Raw genomic sequence first — 23,993 nt, 5'->3', positions numbered from 1 at the left:
TCCTTCTTTCTCCCATAGCCAATTAGGAGCCGAGCCACAAAGATTAACTCTTGGGAATGGCCCTGGCAGGGTCATGGGTAAGAATTCCTAGAAGACCCAAAAGGGTCTACAAAAAAACTACTAGAACTAATAAATGAATTCAGCAAAGTGGCAGGATATAAAATCAACACGCATAAATCAAAGGCATTTCTGTATATCAGCAACAAAACTTCTGAAACGGAAATGAGGAAAAACACTCCATTCACAATATCCTCAAAAAAAATAAAATACTTGGGAATCAACCTAACAAAAGAGGTGAAAGATTTATACAATGAAAACTACAAAACCCTAAAAAGAGAAGTAGAAGAAGATCTTAGAAGATGGAAAAATATACCCTGTTCATGGATAGGCAGAACTAACATCATCAAAATGGCGATATTACCAAAAGTTCTCTATAGGTTTAATGCAATGCCAATCAAAATCCCAACGGCATTTCTTGTAGAAATAGATAAAGCAATCATGAAATTTATATGGAAAAATAAAAGACCCAGAATAGCAAAAGCAATTCTAAGCAGGAAGTCTGAATCAGGCGGTATAGCGATACCAGATTTAAAACTATATTACAGAGCAATAGTAACAAAAACAGCATGGTACTGGTACCAAAACAGGCGGGTGGACCAATGGTACAGAATAGAGGACACAGAGACTAATCCACAAAGCTACAACTATCTTATATTTGATAAAGGAGCTAAAAGCATGCAATGGAGGGAGGATAGCATCTTCAACAAATGGTGTTGGGAAAACTGGAAATCCATATGCAACAAAATGAAACTGAATCCCCTCCTCTCGCCATGCACAAAAGTTAACTCAAAGTGGATCAAGGAGCTAGATATCAAATCAGAGACTCTGCGTCTGATAGAAGAAAAAGTTGGCTCCGATCTACATATTGTGGGGTCGGGCTCCAAATTCCTTAATAGGACACCCATAGCACAAAAGTTAATAACAAGAATCAACATATGGGACTTACTTAAACTGAAAAGTTTTCTCTCAGCAAGAGAAACAATAAGAGAGGTAAATAGGGAGCCTACATCCTGGGAACAAATTTTTACTCCTCACACTTCAGATAGAGCCCTAATATCCAGAGTATACAAAGAACTCAAAAAATTAGACAATAAGATAACAAATAACCCAATCAACAAATGGGCCAAGGACCTGAACAGACACTTCTCAGAGGAGGACATACAATCAATCAACAAGTACATGAAAAAAATGCTCACCATCTCTAGCAGTCAGAGAAATGCAAATCAAAACCACCCTAAGATACCATCTCACTCCAGTAAGATTGGCAGCCATTATGAAGTCAAACAACAACAAGTGCTGGAGAGGATGTGGGGAAAAGGGTACTCTTGTACATTGCTGGTGGGACTGCAAACTGGTGCGGCCAATTTGGAAAGCAGTATGGAGATTCCTGGGAAAGCTGGGAATGGAACCACCATTTGACCCAGCTATTGCCCTTCTCGGACTATTCCATGAAGACCTTAAAAGAGCGTACTACAGGGATACTGCTACATCAATGTTCATAGCAGCACAATTCACAATTGCTAGATTGTGGAACCAACCCAGATGCCCTTCAATAGATGAATGGATAAAAAAAATGTGGCATTTATATACCATGGAGTATTACGCAGCTCTAAAAAATGACAAAATCATGGAATTTGCAGGGAAATGGATGGCACTAGAGCAGATTATGCTTAGTGAAGCTAGCCAATCCCTAAAAAACAAATACCAAATGTCTTCTTTGATATAATGAGAGCAACTAAGAACAGAGCAGGGAGGAAGAGCAGGAAGAAAAGATTAACATTAAACAGATACATGAGGTGGGAGGGAAAGGGAGAGAAAAGGGAAATTGCATGGTAATGGAGGGAGACCCTCACTGTTATACAAAATTACATAGAAGAGGGGAATGGGAAAATAAACAAGGAGAGAAATGAATTACAGTAGATGGGGTAGAGAGAGAAGATGGGAGGGGAGGGGAGGGGGGATAGTAGAGGATAGTAAAGGTAGCAGAATACAACAGTTACTAATAGGGCATTATGTAAAAATGTGGATGTGTAACCGATGTGATTCTGCAATCTGTATTTGGGGTAAAATTGGGAGTTCATAACCCACTTGAATCTAATGTATGAAATATGATATGTCAAGAGCTTTGTAATGTTTTGAACAACCAATTAAAAAAAAAAAAAGAATTCAGTCCAGGTCTCCATTTCCGCTGCCCTGGCTGTGACACTACTTTCCACGTCACCATCACCTCCAGAGCTCCAAGTCCAAGTCCTAACCTTGGCCTACAAGGCCCTACCTGAGCTCCTCTCCTACTGGCCTCCTCCTGCCTCACTCCATTCACTTGGGTTCTCCTTGCTGTTTCTCAAATATGCCAAGCACACTCCATCCCTAGAACCTGGGTTGTAGTTATTTCTTCTTCCTGGGAACATCTTCATCAACCCACCCCAATTCCCTCACCTTTTTTTTGTTTTGTTTTTAACTATGGTAAAGACACTTTACATGATATCTACCCTCCTAGTAGATTTTTTAAGTGTACAGTATTGTTAATTATATGTAAAAAGTTATACAGCAGATCTCCAGAACTTATTTCATCTTACTTAGCTAAAACTGTACGCTTGTTGATAACTTATCATTTCCCTTTTCACTCAAACCCTGGAAGCTACCACTCTTTGACTCTATGAATTTATCTATTTTATTTTAGATAACTCATTTAAGTAGAATCCTGCCTGTCCTTCTGAGACTGGCTCATCTCACTTAGCATAATGTCCTCATGGTCCATCCGTAAGGTATATGATATGGCAGGATTTCATTTCATGACCATACATTATTTCGCTATATATCCCACATTTTTTTTACCTGTTCACCTGTTGGTAAATATTCAGATCATTTCCACATTTTAGCTATTGTGAATTTAGGCCAATGAATGGGAGAGGGCTAGTATCTCTTCGAGATCCTCACTGATCCTTATTCAGTTATTTTGAATAAATACCCGAAGTGTTTGCTCTATCTTATGGCCGTTCTATTTTTATTTTCATTTTCTATAGGAACTTCCATACTGCTTTCTGTGGTGCCTTCCCCACTTTGTATTCCCAAGAACACTGTACGAGGAAGGCTCCAATTTATCCACCTCCTTGCCAACACCTGTCTTTTACTTCATTTCTTTAACATGTGCTCAAAAGTCATTTTCACAATGAAATCTACCCTGAATAACCCTATTAAGGAGACAATTCTACCCCCTGCATATATTCCAGTAGTCCTAGTCCTACTTAACAGGCTGTCTTTATTTTTTTCCAAATCTCTCATCTCTAACCACTACAACTCTATAATTTTTGTATTTATAATGTTTGTTACTCTCCCTGCTAGAATGTATGCTACATGAGAGAGAAAATTTTTGTTTTATTCATGTATTCTAAGTGACTAGAATAGTCTTGGCAAATAATAGTGACTCAATAAGTCTCTGCTGAATTAATATATGTGGATTAATGAAAGCATTTATTGAATAAATGAAAGGATTAAATAATCAAGATTTTCAAGTCATCATCAACAGGACCCTCAATCTACCTTTACAGTTTTCCTTGCCCTCTCCCCAAAGCTCCCCTCAGATGAACTTTTTGTGAGGCCCATGACCCATTCCTCCTGCACTCTAACCCTCTGCTCACATTGTTTCCTATATTTCAGACCTTCTGTTCGCCCCCACCCCCAGGCCCAGTCTGAACATTAGCACCTCTTTCTGTAGGAGTCTTGGCATATTTCATGAACTTCCTTTGTATCCCACAAGGCTGTTCACCTCCTTCAAAGATGGGTCTGAGTCTTCCTTACCTTTGGAACACAGGCAACATGTAGCACAGGACCTGATACAAAATGGGTGTTTAGTAAAGGTTCTGACAGAACTAAAACCTCATTTGACAGATGGGGAGAGGGAGAATCCAATGGTGCAGACATATGCTCATTGATCTATACAGATCTTGGGTCCTAACCTAGTTCTCCTTCCATGACACCACCCATTCCCCTGACCCTGCTGTCACACTCTGGCTCCATATCCTGGGGCATCCTGAATTCCTACTCTGAAACACACAGGTACTCCACAGGCTGCAACAGTGAGACTCCACTAGAGGAACTAAGAAAGGCCAGAAGCGCTGCAGCACAAGCCCAGCAAGGCCGACATGAAGTCCTAATTTGCACAACCTGACACCTGCACCCTGAGGGAAGTCGCAGAACTCAGGTAGCTAGGGACCACACCTTAGAGTCAGGCCGAGTTGGATTCAAATTTATTTCCTCCAGTGACTGTGATTAACTGTAGGAACTCGGACTTTCATTATGTTTTTTTTAAAAAAACTGTTTTAAACATTATGGTAAAATGTCCATAAAATTTACCACTTTAACTTTTAGTCAGATAATGTGGCATTAAGTACATTTACCCTGTTGTGCAACCATCATGACCATTCCTTTCAAAAAATGTTTTCATCTTGCAAAACAGAAACTCTGTACCCATTAAACACAACTCACCTTTCCCTTCTCCCCAAAGTCTACTAACCACCATTCTACTTTATGACTCTGTGAATTTGACTAATCGCATATAAATGCAATCATAAATAAATACTTTTTTGTGACTAACTTGTTTTACTTAGTATACAGTCTTCCAGGTTCATTTATGTTGTAGCATGTGTCAGAATTTCCTTCCTTTTTTAAGGCCAAATAACATTCCATTATGTGTACATACACATTTTCGTCACTGGATACCTGGACTGCTTCCACCCTCTGGCTACTATCTTGATTGCTGTTAAGAACCTGAGTTCACAAATACCTGTTTGAGTCCCTGTTTTCACTCCAGAAGTGGAATTCTCCACCACTTTCGGGATTCCCATTTTCCTCCCCTGGAGAGAATACCAACTCCTAGCATTGTTATGAGGATTAAGTGAGAGACTGTAAAATGCTTATTGCACTGCCTCACATACCGTAGGTACTCAATAAATGATAGCAATCACTCCTAACTAATGAAAGGCCAGTTATTATCACTGGCAAAAGGGTTTCTGGCAGCATGCTTAATCAGGAAAGCATGTCTTCACTGGTTCAACAATAAAGAAAGATGAAATTTCTTCATTTCCAATTCCAGCCAAGACTCTTTCAGCTTGGCTCAGGCCACACCATTGGAAAAACAGGCTCTTGGAGTAGTTCAACCCACCTCCTCTTACAAACAGCAGACCTGGGCAGGGTGATAGCACCTTACATGCAGGTATTTGAAAGCTACCCCTGATCACTGTGAAAACAAAAAAGCAGTCCCCAGAGCATGCAGGATGTGTCTCCAGCTTCCACCTGGTTGGCTGCACACTCATCTCCTTTGTCCATGTGATGTCAAGAAAAGTCACCCAAACTATGGAAGAACCCAAGTTGACTACTTGCAACTAGAAAATTTTATCTACAATTATTTAAAAGGGAAAACAAATGAGATTTAATAGCAATAAATATTCAAATAACTTTAGTCTCTTTGTTAAAGTTTCATCTGCTACAAACCTGACAGATGGGTTTTTTATGAACCAAAGTTTTCTGCATTTCTAAGAAGCATTTAAAGTAATAAATAAGATTTCTAGACCATATTACATACAAAGAGAAGAACCTGTTTCATTTTTTCCTTACATTTCCCTAATCTTTTTCCAGTTTTATTGAGGTATAATTGACAAAAAATGTGTACATGTGTTTTGATACATGCATACACTGCAAAACTTATCTCAAGCTAATTAATATACCCACCAACTCACAATTTTTAAAATTTGTAGTGAGAATACTTAAGATCTACTGTTTCAGCAAATTTCAAATACATAATATATTATTATTAACTGAAGTGACCATGCGCTACATTAGATCTCCAGAACTTATTAATCTTGAAAATTTGTACTTTTTGACCAACATCTCCCCATTTCCCCCATCTCTTTCTGATAACCAACTTTCTACTGTTTTTATGAGTTTGACTATTTTTTGGTTTCTATGTGTCAGTAAGATCACATAGCATATGTCTGTTTCTTTAAAACAAAGAACTTTGTTTTGTGACTATAGAAAATACCCAAATATCACAAAATATGCATTCTACTAAGTGTCTTAGTCCCTAGTCTTAATATCATCAACATGTATATGTCCCTGGCACAAAGACTGGCCAATTTATTTTTCTTTAGCCCACCAACTGGTCTTGTAAATAAAGTTGTATTAGAATAGAGCCACACTCATCATTTACATATTATGGGTGGCTAGTCTCCCTTGGAACAACAGAGTTGAGTAGTTGTAATAGGGACTCTATAGCCCAAAATTCTAAAACATTACTACTTGACCCTCTACATAAAAAATTTCAATTGCTGTCCTTGGATAAAAAGTAACATTTTTAAAACAGAGAAAGAATCATGCTGACACTCAAAAAAAATATGGAATTTTTTTTTTTGGGGGGGGGTGGGGGTACCAGGGATTGAACCCAGGGGTTCTTAACCACTGAGCCACATTCCCAACCCTATTAATACTTTTGATTTTGAGACAGAATCTCACTAAGTTGCTCAGGGCCTCACTAAGTTCCTGAAACTGGCTTTGGATTCATGATCCCCCTGCCTCAGACCCCTGCGGCACTGGGATAACAGGCATGCGTCACCACACCTGGCTCAAAAAATATGTTTAATGAGATAAGGCCTTAAACTTTTTTTATCTGGGGGTTTTATAATATCTTGTCACAAACTACATAGATTTACAATTAATATAATGGTATGCCACTCACTATTTCTTTCCTTTGGTCAAATGACTACAAAACCATCAAAAATCCTTTTCTCCTTCCTCCTTACCTACCACCAAGATTGTTATGGTTCAGTTATGTCCCCCAAAAGCTCATATGTGAAACAATGAGCTTAGAGGTAAAGTGATTAGGTGTCTTAACCTAACCAGTACATTAATTCCACGGTGGGGATTAACTGGGTGGTAACTGTAGGCAGGCAGGGTGTGGCTGGAGGAGGTGCCTTACTGGGGGCATGCACTTGGGGTTTATGTTTTACCCACAATGAAGGGAGTAGTATCTCAGTTCTCTGCCTCCTTCCCTCTCTTTCTCCCTCCACCCCTTCTCCCCCCCCCACCCCCCGCCCCTCTCTGCTTCCTGGTACCATATCCTGAGTTGCCTTTGTCTGCCACACTCTTCCATCATGATGACCGGCCCTAAGGAATAGAGGAGGCCACCTAAGGACTGAGACTTCTGAAACCATGAACCCCTAATAAACTTTTCCTCCTCTGTGTTGTTCTTGTCAGATCTTTTGGTCATAGCAGTGAAAAAGACTAAAGTAATGATTTAATCCCTCTACATATTCCTCTCTCCCACTGTCATGGGAAAATTTGACAATATCAGTGTCATTACAACTCAGAATCTTCAAGTTTCTATTTAGAATATTCAAATATATATTGGCATAATATAAACCTACTTAAATATTCATGAACTCTAAAAAAAAAGCAATGCTTACTCTTCATCTCAGAGATTCATGCTCATGTTCCTACGTTTTTCCTTCTGAGATTCTTAGCCCTAATTCCTACTGGCAGAAGTCCTACCTGCAGAATGGTGCAGGTCCACTGGCATCTTTAGATGATGAATGACATAGATATGCTACCTTTTCTTTTCAAAAGTTATACTCTTCACCAAAATTTTCAAATAGTGATGAAACAACTGGATGACTATTTAGTACTAAATGAACTTTTATTTAAATACTTTAAAAACCTTTATGGGAATTAGAACTTATTTATTCATAGAGATATACATGCAGTTATGATTCATATTTGATGCAATAATACTCAAAATTCCAGTATGCTATTTTGGGAAATTAACACCTTATTCTAAAATTGGTGTGATAATGAAAAGGACCAAAAGTTGCCAAGATAATTAATCTTAAAGAAAAAAAAAAAAGCTGTAGTAATTAAGTAATAACTGGTATAATTTCCCTAGAAAACAGTTTTGCAACATCAACTAAAGTAAACAGACATTTCCTATGACTCAGGAATTCTATCCCTAAAAATACCTACACACGAACCCCAAAATATGTGAAAGAGTGTTCAAAGGACGTTACTGATACTACCCAAAACAGTAGAGTGAATAAATGAGGATAGATCCACATAATGGGATACCATATGATAAAGAAAAAGAATAAAGTAAAAAATACATACCAAAACATGAAAGAATTTCATGAATAAGATGTTGAACAAAAGAGTACATTTTTTTTTACCACTCTACTGATATTACATTTTAAAACACGCAAGATCAATTGATATCAGTAGTTACCCTGTGACGGGGAGAACAAACTTCTACACTCCTGGTACCATTCTCTTCTGATCTGGATGGTGGCGAATGAGTATTTATTCTGCATAGAATTCATAAAATGTCCACTTATGATCTGTGCATTCTTTTCCATGTACTGATGTACACTTATACCAATAAAGTATACTTTTAAAAATTAAAGGTAAGTTCAAAAACTATAATATAAAACAGACAAAATGTAAACAAAATTTGGAACAAATTTAAAATTTAAAACAAATTTTTTCCACACACATAGAGACTCCTAAATTATTAACTAAAATTTACCATTATACCAATATCCTATCATCTACCAGTTCATATCTCAAAATGCTACTTATAAACATCAGGTATCAAAATAAGAAAACATGATAGCAAGAATATTGGAGGTAAGTTTTCTCTCAAAGGAAACAGGAGAATGTAACGAACTGGATATCAAAGGAACAAAATTGGCCTAATCAAGATCTTTTCATTGTAGCAAACACAGGGAGTGATCCAGACATGAAAATACAGTAAACATAAACAAGGACTCAAAGAAACGGGGCAGGGTTTCACTGAAATGTGACACTTGATTATCTGCCCATCACTCCATCTGAATTTTGTTGAGTGCATGTCAGACTCAGTGCTCATGTGCGCAGGAACACTGCTGCTTATTGACAAACACTGGTGTGCACTGAGCTTAGCTGCAGAAGCCAGCTTCAAACACTCTTCCATGGCAACCAAATATGTAAACAGATAAAGAACATTATCTGTTCTCACTGTAGGAAATGCAAAGCTGAGGGACAGAGGGGACCTCAGGCCACAGTCTCCAGCCTTCTCTGAAGTCCAGGGGAAGGCCAGGTAACAATCATAATGTAAAAACAATGCTAAACTCATGATCACCTGTCTACCAAGCCAGTGTGGGAAATAAAAGGAAAGAGCCTCCTTCCTCTCAACGCTCCATGACCACTCTTCCCAAAAATGCACACTGAGGTGGACGGTCTTCAGACATGCTCAAGGGTTGTTCTCAGATAAAGCTTTAACACAGAGGAAAGGATGTCAACAAGTGAAACTGCCACTGCTTATCTCAAAATAGCCTCAAGTGGGCAGGCGGCCAGCTTCATATCTGGATTTTCACTCTCTGAGTACTTTGGGTTTATGAACCCATGATTGACAAGGTTAAGTCCTCTAACTTGGTCCAATTCATCTTTTTTGTGGATTTTTGCTTGTTTTTTCACATCTTTTACTCTACCTTAAGTTTTTTAAAGGCACTGCTAGTTTTTTTTCTAAAGGTACCTACTATCAAAACAAAAAAAAAGCCCTCCTTAGGTTGCTAAACCTCTCCTCCAATATAATTTTGTTCAGTTGGCCAAAAGGCGGTCACCCACATGGCCTGCATTTGATGACTTCACCTTACCTTATGAAAAATGTTAGAAGTCAGCTATTAATTTGCAATTTGATGGTCATTTGGGTTTCATAGTACTATGCATTTTTCTTTTAATTTAATCTAATTAGGTTTAGAAAGTCTAGACTACATTTTATGACACAGGGTGAGGACCTCATAGAATGATCATAAATGTAAACAGGGCATACAAAACACGTTCTTGTTTGACGAGATATGCAAACTCTACCAATATACTACTCATGAACAAAGGGTGCTGCTGGAGGGGCTGTATGTTCTTCTTTAACAGTCATACGAAACGGACAACATAACCAGCATATTAGTTTCTGGAAATTGGGGCTTCCAACCCTTCTGCCTTGAGAAATGGGGCAGCGTTGAATATACACAGCCAGATGGTAAGCAAACAATCTCCTGGATAGACTAGAGATTAAACTGCATGTTGAAACACTTTTCCTAAGAACAAGATTTTTTAAATGGAGGGAAAGTAAAAAAGGAAATCTCTTCTTCTCTTGGGTGATTTCATTCTGTGCTGTTATTTTTATAAAGGCCTTTACTTTACAGACAGTGACTATATATGTGGTAGATCTTTTAAAACACAGTAGATAGATAGTACCCCAATTTCATAGATGGGGAAAATAAGGCTCATACAGCAGAAACACTTTGTCTATCAATAAAGAACTAGTAAGAAACAGCCAGGGATTTCTCACACTAGTGCAGTTCTAAATTTACAGAGGACTCTGTCTCCTACACCCTGCTTCTCCACGTGTCCGTTTTATTTATTTTTTTTATTTTTTCTTCTTAACTCTCATTAACTCACATATCCTTCTGTACTGATAAAGGTCTGTTTTCTTCCTCTACAGCCACCAACTTCCTTTGCCAGGAAGTTGGTGTCACCAACTTCCCTTGCCAGGTCAGACCCATGAAGGCAAGACTCATCCACATCAAGGAAGATAACTGAAGCCCATTTCCCAGCCTTGCCATCCCCAACCCAGCTTTCTCCCCCTCCTCCCAGGCTTTTGTAGTTCAACCCAAGTTCATATGGTATCATTTTCATCACACTGGCTTCCATGACACCACAAGCTAGCTGCTCATTGATCATCTGAAGGATTTAATGGGACATTTTTTTTTCCTCTGGAGTGTTGGGAATTAACCCCAGGACCTCATGCATGCTAAGCAAGTGCTCTACCACTGAGCTACATCCCCAGCACTTATGGATCTTTAAATATTAAATGATCCTTCTGAAGTGTTAGTAGAAAACATCTGAGCCTCTAGAAACAAGCACATCATTTTTGCCTTGGCCCTAGCTGATCCCATCTTGCATAATCTTGTCATGCTACATGAGCATGAATGCAGGCGGGTAGAGGAGAAGGCTGGTACAATAAACCTATCATACTATCCTACCTATGCTTTATGTAGTTATAATCTTCATTTCTGATAAGGAACTTGAGAGGATAATTCACTTGGCTCAGAGGCAAAAGTGGCAGGGAAGGGCTGAGTCTCTCTGATTTTATAACCTACGTGGCTCTGTTACATCATCTCTGTCCAGCATCTGTCTATTTCCCATAATATATCAGAGAAGACAAGTTCAAGAAGTCTGAACGAATTGGGAACTAAGAATAAAGACATTAAAATGAGCACATTAGCCATTTCCCCTGAAAACACAATCAATACACCCAAAGGGCACCCAAGTTCTTCATGGGCAATGGTACCATAGGTTCACCGCACAGGCTAGTATTCTGGGCACCACAAAGTCCAAGGGAAACAGGGTGCTTCCTGTTATGTTGACCTTCATTAGACGGCTTCTTTTAAAGAACTTACCATTGCCCCACTGCTCCCCTTTCTTTCAAGTACTTAAAAGACTTCAGGGTTTCCTGCAGTTTTGCAGCTCATCCCCATGAAGATATGTCTGTCTTTTATATAAAAGGTAGCAGCATGCAGGTACTGCCTCTGCAGCGATGAGCCAGGCTGCTCTTAAGAACAGAGTCCTTCCTGCACCATTGTGGAGCCACATCATATGCTATGCCTCTGACAGCAAACCACTCCATGAGAACAAGAAGGATCAGAAGTCTAGGTGCCTGGATAACTTCTGGTCATGGGCAGTTTACTAACCTCTATATTCTCTCAAGAGAAAAGTGCTATTGATGGGGAAGGGAAAGAACAGAAGTCCCAGCTTCTACAGACTCCCACATTCTACCACTATGAAGTCATGCTGCATCATGGTGAAGATGATAAGCAGAGATCAAAACTACTAAGGCTTCAAAGAGGAAGACATTTGAAATGGAGCCCCAAACACCAAGTCATCTTTGTTAAAAGAAATATTCGTTAAAAAAAGAGAGAGAGAGAGAGAGAGAGAGAAATGCTCACTAGCCCACCCTTGTGCAGCTATGCACACACTCACACTCCTTACCAAAAGTAACTTCTCCTTTGCCAGCTTTGTCGAACAGCTGAAAGGCGACCATAAACAAAGCATCTGGGGCACACAGGACAGATTCAAATGCTACAAATTCTTGAAAGGATATTAACCTGCAACATAAAACAAGCACAAAGTCAGTAGCTTACGGAAAATAAAAGCATACACAAATACACACTGAGAGAAAAATAGTCGAAAAAGTAAAATTCAAAACTAAACACATTTACTAACACTTAGCACTTCCTTTTACATACAATAAACAATTGTATGGACTGAAATAACAATATATGGAACCTAAAAAATATGGCAGGCTTGAGCATACAGTGAAACACTCAATGCATTATAATTTCAAATGAGACAGTTTTATCCAACACCATTTATGTTGATTTACCTCAATCTTCCCTCAGGCACATTATTAGATTCTATAATTAAAGCTTAGAGACTTTAGGTTAAGAAATGACTGCATTACAGCCAAGACAGAGCAGCTTTGTTATTCATTAATACCCTTACACACCGTGTAAAAATGACTCACAGATGCGCATTCATTACTGACATCTACTGACCACATGTGAATTGTACCCGGGACATTATAGGGAGAAATGCAGATAAATCAGACACCAAATGTGACCCAAAGGAACTTCCAGTCAAGCAAGAGAGGCAACACTAGTTAGAAATAGTAGCATACAAGAAAGACAAATGGGAAGGCAAGGACCAACATGACAGCGGAATTCAGGAAGAAAATCAAGGGTGCCTTTGTGGCAGGAATGGAAGTGAAGTCAGGTCTTAAGGACTGAGTAAAATCCAGACATGCAGTGATGGGCTCTATGGGAAGGCTCCTCAGGCAGAAAGCCAGAACACGAAAGTCACAGAGTGCACGAGGGCAATAGTGACAACTAATTTGTCTGAACAACGGAGTGCACAAGAAAGAAGACTGCCAATGAGATTGGAAAGAGAAGACAGGGATGACTTTGAAGGCAAGAAAAGGACCCAGTCATTCTTCTCTAGGGAAAAGGACTGCCTGAAAACTTCTAAGGAAAGTTATAATATGATCAAATCCAGGCTTTGGGAATGGTGTGACCAGCCAGGGATGCTGAATTTCCAAAGATTAAACAGCCCATGAAGGATTTCCTAAGAATTTTTCTTTTCATCAGTATATTGCATTTAAAGTTCCAAGTATTTCAATAATATGTTGAGATAGTCTAGGTTTCTGGAGGGTATGGAAGGAGAAAATATGAATATTTTCCTATGTCTCATACGACACAATAATTTCAAACCTCTTATAGAAAGAAGATCTCTCTATTCAAAGTGTGGCAAAGTTAACCTACCTTTTTGCCCGAATGTCACCTGACTACAATAATGCCATAAAATAAAAGGGAAAATGCACAGTGTGTCCAATATGGCATTTCCAAATCATTCACATCCAAAACACATCCTTCTGCAGGCACGGGTCATTCAGGAACAAGGGTTTCAGGATAACACTTGCCCAGGAACGTTCACTCTCTACCACAGTTTCTGTCACTGAGAATCTGCGTGCAAGTGAGACCAGGGGTGGTGGGGATGGGAAGAAAAGCATATGAGTCAAACCTTCTTGGCTGAACTCAAGGGGCTTCCTCCCTGTGAGGTGGGAGGGGAGATAATCATGAGCATATATAACCACCAGAGTGGGCAAACAGTGTGAAAAGTAAAAGGAGAAATAAAGTACTAAGGGACACAAAGAAGGAAGAATTCACTCTGCTTAGAGGAGTTGGGGAAATCTCCATGAAGGTATGGCATTGAAAGTATAAATTCTGAAGGTCAACAGATCTTAGGGACCATCTGCTTCAAGCTCCTACTTTTACTTTTGAAGTTGGAAAAAAAAATGACTTTGTTAAGGGGAAATAACTGGTTTCAGGCATTCTAGCTTAAGAAATGGGTCTCTTGGTTTCTGTTCGACCTGGGTGGATTTACAGTGGTGTGAGAAGACAGAGGAGAGAGAGATGCGGACACAGTGCATTCCACACTGAGGGAGCAGCAGAGAATGAACAGAGGTCAAAATGGAAGCTAATGCTATGTTTAGAAGGACGTAGGAGCTACTGACCCTGCGTCCAACAGGTCATGTGGATAAGAGTGGCCTGAGGTAGAATGTCTGCCACCTGAGGGACCTCAGAGATCAGGTTACAGAATCGCCATGATTTTACAGGCAGGGGGAATTCATTCCAGGTTTTCAGATTGACAAATGACAGGGTCAAACCTTTGTTTTAGAAAAAGAACTGGGGTGGAAGATGAACCTAAAAGGAGAGAGATGAGTTGGGGGAGGCTCTACTAGGGTAGAGGGTCTGAGCCAGAGTGGGAGCCCTAGCGATTAAATGGAGGATAGGAGAGGCTAGAGAGCTACAGGTGAGGCCAAAACGACAACACTACCGAGGCTGAGGGCAAGGACAGAGACCAAGATGCTCCCAAGACTTCTTCATTGCACAGCTGAGTGGGATGATGACACACCACCAATGGAAAAGAACAAAAAGGAAAACACTGGAGGAGAGACTCGGGAGCGTGGAACCAGTTCTGACTGTGTGAATTTGAGATGTCCCCAAGTGTAACTCAGGTGAGTTGCTGGTTGAGCTAAATTTTTGTGTCCCCCACCCCCTGCAAAAGCCTGACCACTAGTATCTCAGAACATGGTCTAATTTGGAAATAGAAATTGTTACAATGTCATTAGTTAAGACAAAGACCTACTTGAGTAGAGTAGTCACCTGATCTAGTGTGACTAGAGTCCTTATACAAGGGGGGAGATTTGGACATGGACATGCATATAGGGGACATGATATGAGGGTTAAGACAGAGGTCAGGGTGAGACTTCTATAAGTCAAAGAACCCCCAAAGACTGCCAGCACGCCCCCTAAAGCTAGGCGAGAGGAACAGAACACTCCCTCAGAAGAACAACCCCACCGACCCTTTCTTCCAGAACGTGAGATAATACAGTGCTATTTTTTAAATATTTATTTTTCAGTTGTAATACCTTTATTTTATTTATTTTTATGTGGTGCTGAAGATCAAATCTAAGGCCTCTCACGTGTTAGGCGAGCACTCTACCGCTGAGCCACAACCTCAGCCCCCTACAGTGCATTTTCTAAGCTACCCAGTTAATGGTACTTTGTTACAACACCTGAGGAAACTAATACAGAGGCCAAGGCTGGAAACACAGATCTGGGAGTTTTTAAAAAATGACTCCTTGAAGCTGTGAATGAAACTATCCCCAAGCACTTTATCTAAAGTTATTTTACCTTCCCGCCAAAACATCCCTCATGAAGGATGGCCTTGAGGAACTGCCCAGCAAGCCCACCACGCCCTGGGCAACTGCAGGGTCACTGAGGATCTGTGTCCTATTGTCACCACTCCTTGGCCCACCACCCCACGGAGCAGGCACCAGCAGGCATCAGCAGCCACATGGTCACACTGCACTGCTTTCCAGGTGACCTGTGGGCAGCATACGGAGGCAGAAAGCAACCATATTTGCTAAATTACCCCTGCAGAGGCATAAGGTTAATTTAAAAAAACAACTATACTATGTGTGATCTAGAGAGAAGATGTTTTCCACTTCATGGCCTGAATAAAAGCTTAAAATACAATAAAAAGAACATCTTACCTCTCTCAAAATGGTATGAAAAACCTAAAAACCATATATATGTGTGTGAAGAAATCTTCTTCTGGAAATCTCAATGTGGTTTTTATAACCGTAACTGGTCAGTGAATACTGTGGCATTTTAGGCATGCTACTGATACTAAAAAGGTATGTAATTTGGTAATCCTATTAGATACAAGTATTACACATCTATGTAGGAGGTATATAGAACCATGAAATCATAATGTATTACTATTCATCAAAATCATTTTGGATTTTCAAGGTAATCTGACTAGAAAGCTATGAGAATAATTATATAGTACTATATTCATTTACAATATGATATCTTAAAACATCTATATTTTCATATAAACAGTACTTCAGTCTTGCTTTACAGATTTAATGGTATTAGCATAAGTTGCAACAAAGAATCAAGCTTAATCAAGTTCAGACCTAGCTGGGGAGCTCACTTAGTTCCTTTTCCAACACCCACTCCAGCAACTACTTTGACAATGTCAGATGCCCTTTAAAGACAATCACATAAGGGGCTGGGATTGTGGCTCAGTGGTAGAGTGCTTGAATAGCACAAGGGAGGCCTGGGTTCGATCCTCAGTACCACATAAAAATAAATAAATAAAATAACAATATTGTGTCCAACTACAACTAAAAATAAATAAATAGATATATTGATCGATAGATAAGTATTTTGAAAAAAAAAAAAAGATGATCACATAATTCTGATCAATTCCATGACTACTATGTAAGGAAGAATATTTGACACCAACACTAACCTGCAGCAACTAACAAAAGGACATGGGTCAGCAAACACGGAAGCAAATATAAAAGTCACATTTCATAGGCCTGTACTACTCTGAGATGGGGGAGAGCAGGTTTACAACTACTGTATCACAGTTCTAATGCTACCAGAAATAGTTTTCAAGAAAGTCTTTTCTACTTTCCAAAGCACTGGAGCTATTGTTCTCCTTTTGGATGCCATTTACAATAGCAGCTACTTCATAACTCCTTTAAATAGCCTAAATACCACATACTACTATAAAATACTGAATCAAAGAGGAAAGGGATTCAAAGTGGATTGCATTTATACACTAGGTTTATGACAATGTAAAGATCATACACCTATCACATACACAGAAAGATACTAGAAGGTTATATACCCAAATGAGGATAGTGCTTCTTTATCATTTTGTAACTTTAGGCCCCGCTAGCCTGTTCTCAACTTGGCAAGGGATAGCTTTTAGCCTGAAGATATTTAAAATATAACAAAGAACACAAACAAACTGTATTCTCTTTGCTACTATGGAAAAAGTAGTAAGTAACATCAGAGAACTGGAAATAAATTAATGAATTCAGAGAGAAAGACTGTTGTTGTATTGAGAGCAAGGAGGAGATGAGGAAAGTCTTACTGAAATTAGGAACATATGACATCCAAGGGAAGATGTGATTAAGTGAATATGAGATCAGTCTTGGCACGGAGGGAAAATGTGACCAAGTGAACATATCACATCCGTCCTTCAGCAGGGACATGACCCAGTAAACATGGGAGGTGCGGAAGGAGGTACACCAACTGCAGTTTGGCTTCAGTGTCTTCTCTGTGCACCAGTCAGAGACCCATGCTAAGAAGTGTTTCCCAGAACTGGTGGGCCAGAGAGGCAAAAATTAAGCCAAGAACCAAAAAGGGAGGACTAAAGACAAAGCACCCTCGGTGAGGGCAAGTCCCATGGTAATATGGTACTCACACTGATCACGAGCACCCATGATGATAGGAAAAGGTCTGAAATTTTGAAATATGTTTAACTACATAATCAATTTGTGCTTCAGAATGCTTAATCTGACAGGATAACTAAAATGAATTGGAAGGAGAAACGATGAGTTGGGGAGACATGCTAGAAGGATCCGGGGAAGAGCCAGGAAGGCCTGAGTTACAAAGAAGAGCTCCCTATACGAGGTGGCTGGGGGTGTATGGCGTCATGGCTCCTGAGTACAATTTGACAACACAGCAAGAGTCTTTAAAATAAGATTCCTTGTTTTGTGATGTCACAATCCTACTTCTAGGAATTTATCCTAAAAAGAATGAAAGAATGTATGCCAACTTTTATCTACAGAGATGCAGCACTGCAGACAATAGTAAGAATAACCTCAATATATAATGTGACTGATTAAAGAAACATTCATATATGATATTCCCCAAACACTAAAAATTGTTATAAGCAAATCCATGGTATTAAATAAAAATTCAGGGGCTGGGGATATAGCTAATAGAGTGCTTGCCTCGAATGCACAAAGCCCTGGATTCAATCTCCAGCATCACAAAAAAAAAAAAAATCAGTTATACATGGTATGTAGAAAATGATTCCATTTTCAGCATGCTACAGGGACACTGCTACATCGATGTTCATAGCAGCACAATTCACAATAGCAAGACTGTGGAACCAACCTAGATGCCCTTCAATGGATGAATGGATAAAAAAAATGTGGCATTTATACACAATGGAGTATTACTCTGCATTAAAAAATGACAAAATCATAGAATTTACAGGGAAATGGATGGCATTAGAGCAGATTATGCTAAGTGAAGCTAGCCAATCCCTAAAAAACAAATGCCAAATGTCTTCTTTGATATAAGGAGAGTAACTAAGAACAGAGTAGGGTCGAAGAGCATGAGAAGAAGATTAACATTAAACAGGGATGAGAGGTGGGAGGGAAAGGGAGAGAGAAGGAAAATTGCATGGAAATGGAAGGAGACCCTCAGAGTTATACAAAAGTACATACAAGAGGAAGTGAGGGGAAAGGGAAAAATAATACAAGGGGGACAAATGAATGTCAGTAGAGGGGGCAGAGAGAGAAGAGGGGAGGGGAGGGGAGGGGAGGGGGGATAGTAGAGGATAGGAAAGGCAGCAGAACACAACAGACACTAGTATGGCAATATGTAAATCAATGGATGTGTAACTGATGTGATTCTGCAATCTGTATATGGGGTAAAAATGGGAGCTCATAACCCACTTGAATCAAAGTGTGAAATATGATATATCAAGAACTATGTAATGTTTTGAACAGCCAACAATAAAAAATTTTTAAAAAGCTGAATTAATAATGAATAATTTCCCCCCCCCCAAAAAAAAATGGAAAACAAATGTTATTTTACACACAAATTCTGAAGCTTGTACACCAAAGTGTTAACAGTAAATATCTCCAGGTGGATAAATTATTAAAAATTTAAGGTTCTGTGGTTTGTTATGTTTTTTTTTTTTGCCTGATCATCTTTTCTGATTTTTTTCCCAATAGTACAAATACTGTTATTTTTATAATAAGAAAAATAAAGAAAAACTCATGCAAAAGAAAATAGCAAGGCCCTAAACTTGGATGGTAGCAGAAGGAGGTAAGAGATACGGTTGGAGAATAAAAAATTGAAAAAGAAACAAATTCTCTGAAAGCATAACGGGAACTCCTGTTATCCAAGGTGGATAACCTCCAGTTCTCTTCCTCCCTGCTGGTGCTCATTCCTACTCAGTAGGGGCTGAGACCCCATGTGGTCCCTTTCATCTCAGTCTGGCTCCTATCTCCAGGCCAACTCTGTGGCTATGAAAGTTTAACTGAGTGCACATAAGGATCTGATCTGTTCATACTTCAGGAAGTTTGGGTGTAGACAATGCACCATATCAAAATCCAATTACCACTTCTACTTAAGGTTCCTAACCACAGGAGTGCTTTGCAAAAATAACTTCTTACTACCCTCTTCCGTGTGTTACAACAGAAGCCAAGCAATTGTGCAGGATTACTGGCAGAGATAAAAGTAAATTCTAACTCCACAAACAGGGTTCCAAGACCACCCAGATTCAAGTATCTGCGGATATTAAGAAAAAAATCCAGCACTGGACTCTCCTGTGACCACCAGTTTATCAAAAGAGCTCTGGTCTCCATAATTTTAATATCTTTAAATAGCTACCTGGCTTTCCCAGTTCTTATCTTTTCCTCCCAAAGCTTTGCATACATGCATTCTTCAGGTAGCCAAGCAAATAAGGAGCTTGTGCCTACTCTATGCCAGGCAATGCCCTAGGCAGTAAGATATGGTAAAAAGGAGAACTACGGACAGAATCTGTGAACTCAAGGAATCATATTCTAGTGATGGGCATGAGGAGGTGAGCAGGCAAAGAGCACAAACATATATAAAGATAATTCCAGAATCAGATAACTGTGCGCAGAGGATAAAGTAGAGGAATGCATTAGAGCAATGCTTTTTAGCTCCACAGATTCTACTTAAGGGGTCTGAACTTCCCAAGTGACTCTACTATGCTGTCAGGCTGAGAATCAACAAGGGGAGAACTGTGGGGATGGGAGATGGAGCTGCTTTGCCTCAGAGGGTTCAGGAAAGCCTCTTGGGAGGAGGCATTAAGATCTGAAAGATGAAAAAGCAGAAGCACTGAGAAGAGTGGGAGACAGGGTCTTTGGGGGAAGAAAACTTTGTGCAAGGATCCAACACAGACCAGCCAGGGCAAGTTTTCCGGCATAGGAGATGGCCAAGAGGTGAAGGAAAGAAAGAAGGTCAGAGAAGGTGATAAGGCGTGCAAGAATTTTATTTTTGGTATATATGTAAACAGCACTGTCAGGTTTGTGTAGGGAAGTAACGCAAAAGAACCCTCAGGACAGTGAGGTCATGAAGGCAAAGCTAGATCAGGGTGAAAGCAGAAATGGTAAAACCAGGATCCATTTTCTAGATAACTGTTAAAGCTTAATAACGCAGGGTCTGGTGGGGCCCATCCTACAAGTCACAGCAAGAAGTTTTTAAAAGCCAGGCAACCAGTCAGATCCCTGAAGAGGATGCCTGGAGGGCTGTGGCTACAGGGGATACAGCCACAGGAAAAGACTGAGGCCCTGAGCTCACTGAGGATATGAAAACTACCAGTTAGGCAGACGAAAAAGAAGCTCATAAATAAAGATTTTTATTTAAAATGCCAGTTGATGGTCAGTGAGCATACAAACGAGGCCTCCCAGCCCTAATTATGCAAATTTATCCTAATTGTTTATAATGAGCTGTAAAAAGACAATGAATTATTGGTTTCCTAGCCTAGACCTTCAGGAACAGGGTAGAAAGAAGCACAAGTTCTAGTCTTACCTGTGCCTAACTGCCAGAGTGACTTTGTCTCCTATTCCATGGAGGATGCTCTCTCAAATGCCTTTCACTCTGAAATCCTGCTCTCTTCCATTTTCGGTTACAGGGAGTCAACCCATGCCCACCCTGGCTCCAGCATGGGCTTGGCGGTTCCTGGACTGCATCTGTTTGGAGGCCAGCGTGGTTCTCTGAGCTCTGCTATGTGCTCTGGTTCAAATCTCACTGCAGTATTTGCCAAGGGCCTATTTAAATTCATTGGCTCCAATGAAACCTGGCAGGCTGAATATTGTTCAAACAAGCAGGCTACCCTGCCTGGCTTTAAAATCCTATTAAACATTTTATTAGCAACTTTACTATATTGTTATCATGAATTTGGCCTATAAATACCACCTCTGCATATATATCTATCTCCATATTGGCAAAAGAAGATAAATATATAGGCTCTAGTAATTGTGAGCTTAACTCAGTAAGTGATCTGTCTATGGTTCCAGCCCTACCTGTCTGCCCCCAGCCTTGCTGTTCACTCCAAATGGCACTTGTGGCCCAAGATTGACAGTGCCAACCTGGGGGATTCATACAGGGCATTCCTATGCCCCCTGCACCCCAACATCTCTTCCTTATCAGAGGAATCAAGCACATTTAATGGGCATAAATCATCCCTTTCCAGTTCTTTGCTAGTAGTTAATTTAATTAACACTAAAAAAAATGTCTTTCATCTACAGATCTTTTTATACTCCATCATTCTTCCCTTTCCTGTTAAATCACTATTGCCTTGCCCACTGATAGCAGGAGAATCTGTCTCCATGTCCTTTTCAACTTCACAGCCATAAAATAGTTGTAATTGTGGCTGATTCCCACAAGAATGATATTGTACCAAGAGAAAAAAAACACTAGAAGCTTTTTAAAAATAGAAACACATCAAATGCTCTATCTCTACAAGTCTTTACATAAGTATCCTTTGTTTCTTAAATACTACAAATATCATTTTTTAAAATCAGAAATGCTATCTTATCATATTACATTGTTCCTATTTTGTATAACAACCAAGGGCAGAACTGTAAATGTATCACAAATATTTTCTCTGTATATTACATCACAGGTATTTAAAGATCCAAAGACTTTTTTTTAGGGAAAAGTGTACTAAGTTTAAAAAGAAAAAACCCACCATACATAAACAACTCATTTTAAATCGAAAATTATCCTTAAAGAGGGGTTAAATATAATAGGGGCTCAAGACAGATCATGGGGTGAAAAGGGAAATCATGTTGGAAAATTGAGTTAAACACAGAAGATTAAAAAACAAAAAACAAAAAACAAAAAAACTGTAGCTTTCCTATATCTTTCCTTGTTTTTCTAATTAAGGCTAGATAAGAGGCTTCAACTTTATTCAAATGGCAAATAAAGAGGAATAATGGGGAGATAAATCACAAAAAATCAGTCACTGAAAAGGCAGCTGGCAAACAAATCTGTCAGCATTTTTTTAAGTGACCACTGAACTCTGGCCTAACATGGCAGGAAGTAGCAGGCCGCTTTGCCCCGATTCACACTGGACAACCAGTTTAAATGCACCAAGGACACAGAGATAGGTCTACATGCAGTACCAGCACTGCCAGACCCTTTGCTTATCAGATTACAGTCTACAGTTTGATTGGGGACCTAAAGCAGGGCCTGAGGAACAGTTTCTTCATGCAGACTACCTGCTGAAGATGCCCTTATTACCTGTTGGTTCTTTATTCAAATAGCATTTTAAAACAACAAAACTGACTGAGCTTTAAATGATTTTTTTACTGAAACATGATATCTTTCTCAATAGATTTTTTTCTGAATCTCAAAGGCAAGTAATGATTAAAATGATGTCTAAAACAATAAAAGGTATCTAAGTGCACACACACAAAAAAAGCAACAAGAGCAAGTAGGCTACATTTTTGTGTCTTCCAAAGATGAATTCCAGTTAGTCACTCTGCTAAAAAACATATATATAAAAGAAAACATTATAAGGAATAAATTTTAAAAATTTTAAATAGACAAAAAATCAAATTATACTGATTCCTCTTTGAGAAACATGATCAATTATTTAGGCACATTTTAGCATTTTCTTTCATTCAATTATAATTCTTAGGTTTTAGATAAAGTACACAAAAACCTCTCTTGATGTGATTATAACATACCCACCCCCACCCCAGCAAAGCAAAAATTAAAAGACGAAAACAGCCCTTATCATTTAACAATATAAAATTATTCATGGTGTAGGCAAGAAGAAAAAAAAGTCCACAGGATTCAGCCAGAATATGGCCAAAAACCAGCCAACATTAATATCTGCTGTGCCAGCTGAATTCAAATTAACCCAATTTTTACATGTTAATTAAACCAGCTATTTTCTTCTTATTGTATTTTTGCTTCTTAAATAGTAGAGTCTACAAGTGATTCCCAACAGACTTGTTCCAACAACAATGACGTATTCATTTACTTCTATTATGACCATACAATACAGTAACTGAGCAGTAATTTTTCACAGTCAATTACATGTGTGGTTCTTTATGCTTAAAGATGCTGAAATAATGTGTACTATAGAGCCATATGCCTGAATCTCTAGTTTGCCAGAAGCAGTTGCCTGGGTAACACATTTTCTCTCCAGTTTAGCATAACCCTTCATTGAATATCATTAGGTGTCATTAAATAGCAAACATTAACATGAACTTCAATATACTACTTAGATAGAGTCATTTTACCCATGTAAACAAGTGCTCCATCATTTATAATAAGCTTAAAATAGATGATGATTTTCTGTATTTTAGAACATGAAAAAAGAAAAAGTACCCATGTGTTGATTCCAAACTGAATTTGCAAAAATTTCTGGTAATATATGAGAACTCAGACCAACTTCCAGGGATAACATTTCTCATCAATATGGTCAAGATAGTCAATATAAACAAAGAAAAATTAAGCTTTCAAATTTTACTCAACACTAAAATACTTCCATCCATTGCATCTCGAACCAAAGACTGTTTTACCTTCTTTTGTAATTGAGAGGAGGGGCACACACTTGAATTCATTAACAAAATGAATTTAAGGAATAAGGTGTTTAAAATCAAGGTACAAAGAAAATCTGGGATACTCTGTGCATTATCTAAAATTTTT

The 23,993-nt window shown here is 39.0% G+C and overlaps 1 protein-coding gene across 4 annotated transcripts in view; it reads right to left on the bottom strand.

Moving 5' to 3' along the window:
- Nucleotides 1-23,993, bottom strand: part of Slc25a13 (solute carrier family 25 member 13) — a 180,326-nt gene that overhangs the window by 101,321 nt on the left and 55,012 nt on the right. For 3 of the 4 annotated variants that reach the window (XM_046422568.2, XM_046422566.2, XM_046422567.1), the window contains exon 4: nucleotides 12,127-12,242. The exons of the other annotated variant lie outside the window; for it this stretch is intronic. In XM_046422568.2, coding sequence (XP_046278524.1) covers nucleotides 12,127-12,242 — 116 coding nt within the window. The remainder of the gene's footprint in view (nucleotides 1-12,126; nucleotides 12,243-23,993) is intronic. 4 annotated transcript variants of the gene reach the window in all.

The sequence above is a fragment of the Marmota monax genome, unplaced genomic scaffold (assembly GCF_021218885.2).
Source record: "Marmota monax isolate L192 unplaced genomic scaffold, Marmota_monax_Labrador192_F-V1.1 WCK01_AAM20220418_F8-fsc00144, whole genome shotgun sequence".
NCBI classification, from domain to species: domain Eukaryota; kingdom Metazoa; phylum Chordata; class Mammalia; order Rodentia; family Sciuridae; genus Marmota; species Marmota monax.
The sequence above is the reverse complement of the archived record's forward strand: the minus strand, read 5'-3'. Positions and strand labels throughout refer to the sequence as shown.